This window comes from Salvelinus fontinalis, unplaced genomic scaffold (assembly GCF_029448725.1).
Source record: "Salvelinus fontinalis isolate EN_2023a unplaced genomic scaffold, ASM2944872v1 scaffold_0231, whole genome shotgun sequence".
NCBI classification, from domain to species: domain Eukaryota; kingdom Metazoa; phylum Chordata; class Actinopteri; order Salmoniformes; family Salmonidae; genus Salvelinus; species Salvelinus fontinalis.
Genome location: NW_026600440.1, coordinates 62,983 through 75,472, shown reverse-complemented (window position 1 = coordinate 75,472; position 12,490 = coordinate 62,983). Strand labels below are relative to the sequence as shown.

The following is a 12,490-nucleotide window of genomic DNA, read 5'->3' as shown; positions in this document are numbered from 1 at the left end:
TCTTTCCCCATGCTCACACACAACAGTTATAATACCATCATAATCTAGTCCTCCATACTTAGGTTGTATAAGACAGCTACTCACCACTGAAAGGCGTTGTAATGGAAGTAGACCATGCCCAGGCCATATAGGAAGGCAGCATTCTGGAAGAGGCAGATGCACACGGAGTACCATTAAGACTAATTAGTTACAGGCCACACACACGCCTACACATAAAACAATGCTTTCAAAATGGCTGCAGCCCAGACATGTCGTCTGCACCGGAGCCCTTCCAGAAACCCACTCTGCAAGGCATCCGTCTTAATCTGTCGTCATTAGTTATGGACCATTCATTTTAACCACAAACAATAGAAGTCTTTCTTTGTTACTGCACTACAGATGCCTTTAGGGGATCGTCTCTGCTGGCCGACGCTCAAATGGAATCACCATGTAGGCCTACCAAATGCTCACATCTTACCACAGATTTCTCGACTCAAACAGAAAACGGCAGAGAATGAGTCTAATCTGAAAGCCACAACCCACAGCGTGCCTCCAGACAAACCCCTGAATCATAACCACACACTTCCTGTGTCCGGTTGGTCGGCGCCATGTGAATGGGTTAATCTATCCCATGGCAGGTTGAGGATGAACATGAGCAGAATATAATCTGCAGTAGAAGTAGAATGGAGACATTACTACTATAAGAGCGTGAGTGTGTGAGTAAAGGTGTCCGAATGCTTCCCCATCAGAAACTGTTGGGAACAGTTCGATCATATATTACGACGACATTTTGTGACGTGTTTGTTCATTGTGATCTTTGGCAACGGTGGTTCAGCTATTCGTGCACGCTACATTTTTTCTCCAGGCAAGCTGAAGTTGAGCCAAAGTCCACGCCTCTTCGTCCGTCTTTGGTCAATTGTAGGAATTCTTCAATTAAGTGTTTGTCATCAAGGATAAACGACTTGTTTTCATGCACATTTCACTTGAGAAACACTGCACCAAACATCTTAGATGTAAATTACACGACTAAGGTCTGACAAAAACATCAAATGAAAGACCTTGAGTTAGCTTAATTCTGACAATTTTGAGGAAGTGTATACTGGGTACAGCATCTAAAGAGGGACAAACAGAGCTATTGTCACCTTCTCTATTTTTTCCAAGCGAAGGTCTTTTGAGTTTGTGAGCACATTTGTTCAGTTTGAATAGGCGCTAGCCGAAACCAAAGCATGCAGAAGCTTTCAGAGTGTGTGTCTGTCAGTAATATTTTCTCACCTTCCAGTAGTCGGACTGTAAGCTGTAGTACCTCTGGTATGCTGATAATGCTGTGAAAGAAAAGGGATATTAAATACCAGACATACCAAAAGGTTAACACCGACCAGCTTTGTTTTCAGCAATGCCAAGTTGGGGTCAACTGCATCTAACTGAAATTAAGTTTAAGATGAATAAAGTTTAACCCAGGTGGGGGGACTAGGTAAAAATAACAAATAAAGGAAGGAAATCGAGTGTGACGGAAACCATGTTACCATACTGTTTTTATGCACAATTCAATACCATTTTATAAATATGGATAGATAACTTGTTCTTTCGACACGGTGGGATCTTCTTGTGTCTCTAAAATGAATTATGCGAGAAATGCCTTTCTGCACAAATACTGATTTTATTAACATTCATATGGAAGTAAACTTGGGAGTCATGCGATGATATGGTCCTCCCACTATGACTCGAGAAACTATGCAGTTTATTAGGCTACGGATGAAATAATCCACTGGGCACACACTGGTTGACTCAACGTTGTTTCCACATCATTTCAATGAAACGACATTGAACCAATGTGGAATAGACATCTGTGCCTAGTGGGAACTCCAGATGAACTTCATAGGGTGCTGACAGTGCACGGTGATCTTCATGCTCTGTTACAATACATTTCAAGGGGCTTGATCGATGCGTGACTGCCGTTTGACAAATATTCTCATCGGGTAGACTAGCCTACCTGCACTCTATCTGCCAGCTGTTGACTGGCGCCCATGTGCCAAGACCAGAGTAGACACTGGTATTGCACGCTATACTGAAACTTCTGGACCTTTTCCAATACTACAACATGAAAAATGGTTCGGAACTATCATTTTTGTTACCGTTGGTACTTCTGTCAAATGTGTCTCACGGTTCAACAGTCTATCAGTGCAGCCGATGTCCACCTTATTAAAGTGTGAAAGCACCCTGCCTGCTCCACTTGACTTTAGGCTGCACTGGGAATCTGGAAGGCATCATGTTAGCTCCCCGCTGATGCTGCACAGAAGTTAACACCATGTAGAAATGTTGACTTAATGTTCGCAAAACAATGTGGGGGGGGGGGGGGGGGGGGGGGCACGAGGGGCGTCATCTCACCTTTAGCGTACTCCTCCAGGAGGAGGTTGAAGTGGCCTAGCTGGCAGAATAACTCTGGCTCCACTTTTCCTTCAGCCTTCAAGATGAGAGAATCGTAGGAACGAACGGCCTAGGGACAAATACAGCAAGAAGAAACTCAGCATGAACACAGACAGCAGTGTCTCTTACCAGGAAGTCTCACATGGGATGCGTCACAAACGGCCCTCTATTCCCTACATGTGCACAAATTTTGACCGGAGCCTCATATGCCCTGGTCAAAAGTAGTGCACTATAGAGGGGATAGGGTGCCACTTTCTTTTCAATCAGTTATCAATGTCCATATAAATGGGAGCGATGGTATGGATTTCCGTTCATTGTGTGTGTTGGGCCAAGGTTTTCATTTGGACTTCTTCCACTGGAAAATAAAAAACACAGCGAGATGCGCATCACTCACAGGGATGGCTCTGCCTGAGGCCTAATCACACACATGAAACACACCCACTCCTGGAGGACTACTGCTGAACTCTAGAAACCCATAAACAGCGTTTCCCTGCACTCTGAGTAACAGCTCTCTGAGGACATGGCTTCTGAAACAGAGCACAATCACTAAATATACACAAACAGCAACTAAGAAATGCACCAGAACATTCCTTCAGATAGTCTGTCACACACACACACACCTGCAGAACACACACACTTACAGTTGAAGTCAGAAGTATACATAAACGAGTTTTAATGACTCCAACCTAAGTGTTTCAACCACTCCACAAATGTCTTGTTAACCTCTCTAGGGTATGTGGGACGTTAGCGTCTCACCTCGTCAACAGCCAGTGAAACTGCAGGGAGCCAAATTCAAAACAGAACTCCCATAATTACAATTCCTCAAACATACATGTATTTTACACCATTTTAAAGATGCACTTGTTGTAAATCCAGCCACAGTGTCCGATTTCAAATAGTGTGCTTTCGTCGTAAAGCCTAAACGATTATATTAGGTCAGAGCCAAGTCACAGAAAAACACAGCAATTTTTCCAGCCAAAGAGAGGAGTAACAAAAAGCAGAAAGAGATAAAATGAATCACTAACCTTTGATGATCTTCATCAGATGACACTCATAGGACTTCATGTTACACAATACATGTATGTTTTGTTCGGTAAAGTTCATATTTATATCCAAAAATCTGAGTTTAGGCGGGACGCTACTGTCTCACTTGGCCAAAAGCCAGAGGAAATGCAGAGCGCCAAATTAAAATAAATTACTATTAAATCACACATGAAAGATAAAAAATTAAAGCTACACTTGTGAATCCTGCCAACATGTCAGAATTCAAATAGGCTTTTCGGCGAAAGAAAACGATGCTATTATCTGAGGATAGCAACAGAGTAAACAAAGAGAGAGAAGCATATTTCAACCCTGCAGGCGCGACACAAAACGCAGAAATAAAAATATAATTCATGCCTTACCTTTGACGAGCTTCTGTTGTTGGCACTCCCAATATGTCCCATAATCACAAATGGTCCCTTTGTTCGATTAATTCCGTCGATATATATCCAAAATGTCAATTTATTTGGCGCGTCAATTGGAAGTGTACCTGTGGATCTATTTCAAGGCTTACCTTCAAGCGCAGTGCTTCTTTGCTTGACATCATGGGAAAATCAAAAGAAATCAGCCAAGACCTCAGAAAAAAAAATGTAGACCTCCACAAGTCTGGTTCATCCTTGGGAGCAATTTCCAAATGGCTGAAGGTACCACGTTCATCTGTACAAACAGTACGCAAGTATAAACACCATGGGACCATGCAGCCGTCATACCGCTCAGGAAGGAGACGCGTTCTGTCTCCCAGAGATGAACGTGCTTTGGTGCGAAAAGTGCAAATCAATCCCAGAACAGCAGCAAAGGACCTTGTGAAGATGCTGGAGGAAACCGGTACAAAAGTATCTATATCCACAGTAATAACGAGTCCTATAATCGACATAACCTGAAAGGCCGCTCTGCAAAGCCACTGCTCCAAAACCGCCATAAAAAAGCTAGACTACAGTTTGTAACTGCACTTTTTGGAGAAATGTCCTCTGGTCTGATGAAACAAAAATAGAACTGTTTGGCCATAATGACCATCATTATGTTTGGAGGAAAAAGGGGGAGATATGCAAGCCTAAGAACGCCACCCCAACCTTGAAGCACAGGGGTGGCGGCATCATGTTGTGGGGGTGCTTTACTGCATGAGGGACTGGTGCACTTCACAAAATAGATGGCATCATGAGGATGGAAAAGTGTGTGGATATATTGAAGCAACATCTCAAGACATCAGTCAGGAAGTTAAAGCTTGGTTGCAAATGGTTCTTCCAAATGGACAATGACCCCAAGCATACTTCCAAAGTTGTGGCAAAATGGCTTAAGGACAACAAAGTCAATGTATTGGAGGGCCATCACAAAGCCCTGAACTCATTTGTGGGCAGACCTGAAAAAGTGTGTGCGAGCAAAGAGGCCTACAAACCTTACTGAGTTACACCAGCTCTGTCAGGAGGAATGGGCCAAAATTCACCCAACTTATTGTGGGAAGCTTGTGAAAGGCTACCCGAAATGTTTGAACCAAGTGAAACAATTCAAAGGCAATGCTACCAATTACTAATTGAGTGTATATAAACTTCTGATCCACTGGGAATCAGATGAAATAAATGAAAGCTGAAATAAATAATTATCTACTATTATTCTGACATTTCACATTCTTAAAATAAAGTGGTGATCCTAACTGACCTAAGACAGGGAATTTTTACTACGATTAAATGTCATGAATTGTGAAAAACTGAGTTTACATACACCTTAGCCAAATACATTTAAACTTCCGACTTCAACTGTAAGTGCATATTAGCCATAAACACTCACAAGTGGAATGACTCTTGCCTAAGAGATCCACTTAACTTTTCATGTTTAATTCACTGTTGCCAATTCTGGTGTCATTTACAGTTAGGCCCTATATCTGGGTGGCTCTTAAATCAGTCACTCACCAAGCGAGAGAGAGAAAAAAGTATGTTTGAACAAGACCGATTCAAAACTGTTTGCAGATCGAGCACTTAAAGAATGTTGATAATGACCGGCCAATGATTAACTCGATGACAGCATTAGGTATTTGTCTCTGAAACGTGCGTGTCCGTGTGTGTTTGGGGAGGGTGAGGTGGATAGAACGTCCACTTGTCACTCAACTCGACTACCAACTCGACTACCAAGTTCAGGGGAGTTTGTGATATGACAGTGAACCAATAACACTAGTGAGTGACAAGATTCACTTATGCCGGGCCTCCCGGGTGGCGCAGTGGTCTAGGGCACTGCATCGCAGTGCTAGCTGCGCCACCGAAGTCTCTGGGTTCGCGCCCAGGCTCTGTCGCAGCCGGCCGCGACCGGGAGGTCCGTGGGGCGACGCACTATTGGCATAGCGTCGTCCTGGTTAGGGAGGGTTTGACCGGTAGGGATATCCTTGTCTCATCGCGCTCCAGCGACTCCTGTGGCGGGCCGGGCGGAGTGCGCACTAACCAAGGGGGCCAGGTACACAGTGTTTCCTCCGACACATTGGTGCGGCTGGCTTCTGGGTTGGAGGCGCGCTGTGTTAAGAAGCAGTGCGGCTTGGTTGGGTTGTGCTTCGGAGGACGCATGGTCTCTCCCGAGCCCGTACGGGAGTTGTAGCGATGAGACAAGATAGTAATTACTAGCGATTGGATAGCACGAAAATTGGGGAGAAAAGGGGGTAAAAAAAAATAAAATGATTCACGTATGCCCTTGGCCTACTCAATATTCATCAACATTGAGGGATAGTGGGCAATACTGAGGTGTGTTAGATCACTCAGAAGGCAAGGAATGGGGACGTTAGGTTCTGTTCGTGGGAATACTATCTGCGTACGGCAACTAACTCCATTACAAAAGGAGTTCCCTCTGTGGGACCAGTCATTTGGTTACATCCTGTGTGCTATGCAGACCAGATGAGATACGTGCGTAAATGTCTGTTCCAGAACCTAAAATTAACCCTCGCCAAATGCAGGTAGATTTTGGCATTGGCAGGTAATATGTCTATTTCACCAGCCACATTGGTGGATGGTCAGGGCTCTACAGTACAAGCCTTTCCTTGCATTTGCGAATAAAAATGTAGTTCAAAGTCAAGTATGAGCACATTTATAGATACAATAAATGATGCAGTTGCTGTGGTCAGTGTCGTTTTGTGCCATAGCTGGTAGCTAATCACAAAGCACAACGAATCACACACACCTGTGAAAAGGTATTTACCCCTTTCTAAAGGGCTCTACTTTTGCATCAAAATAAATTACTGTATGTGATCAGATCAAAACCTAATATTAGATTAACTCCACACGTATTTCATATTATGCAACACCCAATGCCTGTGTGAAAAAGTAATTGCCCCTTTAAACACAATAACTGGTTGTGCCACCTTTAGCTGCAATGACTCCAACCAAGAGCTTCCTGTAGTTGTTGATCCGTCTCTCACATCGCCGTGAAGTAATTTCAGCCCACTCTTCCATGTAGAACTGCTTAAACTCTGACTTGTAGGTTTTCAAGCATGAACTGCTCGTTTCAATTTCACATGACTGGGAATACAGATATGCATCCGCAGGTCACAGACACCTTAAAGAAATAGATGGGCATGGATCAGAAAACCAGTCAGTATCTGGTGTGACCACCATTTGCCTCATGCAGCATAATATCTCCTCTGCATAGTTGATCAGGCTGTTGATTGTGGCCTGTTGTTCCACTTCTCTTCAATAGCTGTGCAAAGTAGCAAAATATTGGCAGGAACTGGAACACAATATCGTACAGGTCGATCCAGAGCATCTCAAACACACTCAATAGGTGACATTGTCTGGTGAGTATGCAGGCCATGGAAGAACTGGGACATTTTCAGATTCCAGGAATTGTGGACAGATCCTTGCGACATGGGGACATGCATCATCATGCTGAAAGATGCTGATGGAGACAGATGAATGGCACAACAAAGGCCTCAGGATCTCATTACGGTATCTGTGCATTCAAAATGCCATCGTTAACTTCTTATGGCTGCAGGGGCAGTATTGAGTAGCTTGGATGAAAAGGTGCACAGAGGTGCCCATAGTAAACTGCCTGCTCCTCAGTTACAGTTGCTAATATATGCATATTATTATTCATATTAGATAGAAAACAACCTGAAGTTTCTAAAACTGTTTGAATGATGTCTGTGAGTATAACAGAACTCATATGGCAGGCAAAAACCTGAGAAAAAATCCAAACAGGAAGTGGGAATTCTGAGGTTGGTCGATTTAACACAGCCGCTATTGAACACACAGTGGGATATGGATGAGTTTGCACTTCCTACGGCTTCCACTAGATGTCAACAATCTGTAGAACCTTGTCTGATGCCTCTACTGTGAAGTGGGGCCGAAGGAGACAGGAAATAGTCAGGTCTACCATAACCTGGCCATGCGCGTTCACATGAGAGGGAGCTCTGTGTCAATGTAACTCGGTGTCAATGTAATTCTCCGGTTGGAACTTTATTGAAGATTTATGTTAAAAACATTCTAAAGATTAATTCAAAACATCGTTTGACATGTTTCTACTGACTGTTACGGAACTTTGATATTTCATCTGCTTTTAGTGAACGCGCTTCCTGACTTTGGATTTGTTTACCAAACACGCTAACAAAAATAGCTAAATGATGGACATTACCGAACAAAACAAACATTTATTGTGGAAGTGGGAGTCCTGGGAATGCATTCCGACGAAGACCAGCAAAGGTAAGTGAAGCTTTATAATGCTATGCTAACTGTATGGCTTCCTTTTGTGGCTGAACGCTGTTCTCAGATTATTGAATATTGTGCTTTTGCCATAAAGCTTTTTGAAATCTGACACAGCGGTTGCATTAAGAACAAGTGCATCTTTAATTCTATGTAAAACAAGTATCTTGCATCAAAGTTTGATGAGTATTTATGTTATTTGACATGGCTCTCTGCAATTTCTCCGGATATTTTGGAGGCATTTCTGAACATGGCGCCAATGTAAACCAAGATTTGTGGATATAAATATGCACATTATCGAACAAAACATACATGCATTGTGTAACATGAAGTCCTGTGAGTGTCATCTGATGAAGATCATCAAAGGCTAGTGATTAATTTTAACTCTATTTCTGCTTTTTGTTACTCCTTTCTTAGGCTGGAAAAATTGATGTTTTTCTGTGGCGATGTACTGAGCTAACAATCGCAAGGTGTGCTTCCGCTGTAAATCCTTTTTGAAATCAGACACTTTGGCTGGATTAATGAGAAGTTTATCTTTAAAATGGTGTATAATACTTGTATGTTTGAGGAATTTTAGCATCCCACATATTTCAGAGAAGTTAATTTAAAATATATTTTATATTTGAGATTCTTCAAAGTAGCCACCCTTTGCCTTGATGACAGCTTTGCACACTCTTTTTATTCTCTCAACCAGCTTCATGAGGGAGTCACCTTGAATGCATTTCAATTAACAGGTGTACCATGTTAAAAGTTCATTTGTGGAATTTCTTACCTTCTTAATGCGTAAAGAGCCAATCAGTTGTGTTGTGACGACGTAGGGGTGGTATACAGAAGATAGCCCTATTTGGTAAAAGACCAAAGCCCTATTTGGTAAAAGACCAAATCCATATTATGGCAAGAACAGCTCAAATGAAGTTGGAGACTTTTATCTCCCTCAACAACTTTAAAAATCTGCTATCCGAGCAGCTAACCGATCGCTGCAGCTGTACATAGTCCATCTGTAAACTACCCACCCAATTTACCTACCTCACCCCCATACTGCTTTTATTTATTTACTTTTCTGCTCTTTTGCACACCAGTATCTCTTCTTGCACATGATCATCTGATGATTTATCACTCCAGTGTTAATCTGCTAAATTGTAATAATTCGATTTATTGCCTACCTCATGCCTTTTGCACACATTGTATATAGATTCTCTTTTTCCTACCATGTTATTGACTTGTTTATTGTTTACTCCATGTGTAACTCTGTGTTGTTGTCTGTTCACACTGCTATGCTTTATCTTGGCCAGGTCGCAGTTGCAAATGAGAACTTGTTCTCAACTAGCCTACCTGGTTAAATAAAGGTGAAATAAAATAAAAATAAGCAAAGAGAAACAACAGTCCATAAAAACAATAAGGTCAGTCAGCTTGGAAAAATAAGAACTTAAAGTTTCTTCAAATGCAGTCGCAAAAACCATCAAGCTCTATGATGAAACTGGCTCTCGTGAGGACCGCCACAGGAAAGGAAGATCCAGAGTTACCTCTGCTGCAGAGAATAAGTTCATTAGTTACCAGCCTCAGAAATTGCAGCCCAAATAAATGCTTCAGAGTTAAACAGACATATCTTAACATAACTGTTCAGAGGAGAATCAGACCTTCATAGTCAAATTGCTGCAAAGATACCACTAAAGGACAACAATAAGAAGAAGAGACTTGCTTGTACCAAGAAACACGAGCAATGGACATTAGACCAGTGGAAATCTGTACGTTGATCTGATGAGTCCAAATTGGAGATTTTTGGTCCCAACCGCCGTGTCTTTGTGAGATGCAGAGTAGGTGAATGGATTCTCTGCATGTGTGGTTTCTACCGTGAAGCATGGAGGTGGTGTGGTGGTGCGTTGCTGTTGACACTTAGTGATTTATTTAGAATTTAAGGCACACTAAACCAGCATTGCTACCACAGCATTCTGCAGCAAAACGCCATCCCTTCTGGTTTTGGCTTAGTGGGACTATCATTTGTCTTTTCCACAGGACAATGACCCAACACACCTCCAGGCTCTGTAAGGGCTATAAAGGGTGGCTACTTTGAAGAATCAAAAATTACTTTGATTTGTTTAACACTTTTTTGGTTACTACATAGGTGTTATTTAATATGTTTGATGTCTTCACTATTATTCTACAATGTAGAAAATAGTAAAAATAAAGAAAACCCTTGAATGAGCAGGTGTCCAAACCTTAGACTAGTACTGTATATGTTTTTGTATTTTACCACCCTTTTCTCCACGATTTCATGATATCCAATTGCAATCGCATAGCTACATTTTCCTAAACAGGCTCTGGAGAGGTGAAGATCGAGTCATGCATCCTCCGAAACATGACCCGCCAAACCACGCTTCTTAACACCCACCCACTTAACCCGGAAGCCAGCTGCACCAGTGTCTGAGGAAACACTGTTCAACTGAAGACCGAAGTGAGCCTGCAGGCACACGGTCCGCCACAAGGAGTCGCTAGAAAGCGAGGACCCAAGTAAAGCCCCTCCGGCCCAAAAAAATGACAAGTTCTTATTTACAGTGACGGGCTACTTGTAAAGCCCCCCTCGGCCAAACCCTCCACTAACCCGGACGACACTGGGCCAATTGAGCGCCACCCCACGGGACTCCTGGTCACGGCCGGTTGTGACAGCCTGGGATCGAACCTGGGTCTGTAGGTGATGCGTCCCTCACTGAGAAGCAATGCCTTAAACTGCTGCGCCACTCTGGAGTTTTTATAATGTTTGAATTTGATTCTCTGTTAAAAAAATGTATTTACCTATGCAAGTCAGTTTAAGAACAAATTCTTATTTACAATGACGGATTACCCCAGCCAAACCAGAACGACGCTAGGCCAATTGTGCACCGCCCTATGGGACTTCCAATCACGGCCGGATGTGATGCAGCCTGGATTCGAACCAGGTAGTGCAGTGACGCCTCTTGCGTCGAGATGCAGTGTCTTAGACCACTCAGTCACTGGCAACTCAAGTGCCCTTGTTGCAACGGTAACCTCCCGACCTTAAAACGGACAGCTGAACATGTTTGCCTCATGTGATATTTTAGTTAAGACAGGTTACAAAAAAATATATAAAATTGAGCAATGTACCACATCACTTCTTACTAATAATACATTTGTTTTAAAAATATTAAAGCATGCTCATCTGTTTTTTGTTGTTGTAAAAAGACATGAGTGGCTGGTAGAGATATATATACACTGCTCAAAAAAATAAAGGGAACACTTAAACAACACAATGTAACTCCAAGTCAATCACACTTCTGTGAAATCAAACTGTCCACTTAGGAAGCAACACTGATTGACAGTAAATTTCACATGCTGTTGTGCAAATGGAATAGACAAAAGGTGGAAATTATAGGCAATTAGCAAGACACCCCCCAAAACAGGAGTGATTCTGCAGGTGGTGACCACAGACCACTTCTCAGTTCCTATGCTTCCTGGCTGATGTTTTGGTCACTTTTGAATGCTGGCGGTGCTCTCACTCTAGTGGTAGCATGAGACGGAGTCTACAACCCACACAAGTGGCTCAGGTAGTGCAGTTCATGCAGGATGGCACATCAATGCGAACTGTGGCAAAAAGGTTTGCTGTGTCTGTCAGCGTAGTGTCCAGAGCATGCAGGCGCTACCAGGAGACAGGCCAGTACATCAGGAGACGTGGAAGAGGCCGTAGGAGGGCAACAACCCAGCAGCAGGACCGCTACCTCCGCCTTTGTGCAAGGAGGTGCACTGCCAGCGCCCTGCAAAATGACCTCCAGCAGGCCACAAATGTGCATGTGTCAGCATATGGTCTCACAAGGGGTCTGAGGATCTCATCTCGGTACCTAATGGCAGTCAGGCTACCTCTGGCGAGCACATGGAGGGCTGTGCGGCCCCACAAAGAAATGCCACCCCACACCATTAATGACCCATCGCCAAACTGGTCATGCTGGCGGATGTTGCAGGCAGCAGAACGTTCTCCACGGCGTCTCCAGACTCTGTCACGTCTGTCACATGTGCTCATGTGCTCAGTGTGAACCTGCTTTCATCTGTGAAGAGCACAGGGCGCCAGTGGCGAATTTGCCAATCTTGGTGTTCTCTGGCAAATGCCAAACGTCCTGCACGGTGTTGGGCTGTAAGCACAACCCCCACCTGTGGACGTCGGGCCTTCATACCACCCTCATGGAGTCTGTTTCTGACCGTTTGAGCAGACACATGCCCATTTGTGGCCTGCTGGAGGTCATTTTGCAGGGCGCTGGCAGTGCACCTCCTTGCACAAAGGCGGAGGTAGCGGTCCTGCTGCTGGGTTGTTGCCCTCCTACGGCCTCTTCCACGTCTCCTGATGTACTGGCCTGTCACCTGGTAGCGCCTGC

At 43.6% G+C, this 12,490-nt stretch overlaps 1 protein-coding gene across 2 annotated transcripts in view; it reads right to left on the bottom strand.

Annotated features, from left to right (window-relative positions):
- LOC129844791 (lysine-specific demethylase 6A-like) overlaps positions 1-12,490 on the bottom strand; it is a 47,727-nt gene that overhangs the window by 28,802 nt on the left and 6,435 nt on the right. For both annotated transcript variants that reach the window (XM_055912920.1, XM_055912921.1), the window contains exons 3-5: positions 2,365-2,473; positions 1,252-1,301; positions 85-143 (exon numbers count right to left, since the gene is read on the bottom strand). In XM_055912920.1, coding sequence (XP_055768895.1) covers positions 85-143; positions 1,252-1,301; positions 2,365-2,473 — 218 coding nt within the window. The remainder of the gene's footprint in view (positions 1-84; positions 144-1,251; positions 1,302-2,364; positions 2,474-12,490) is intronic.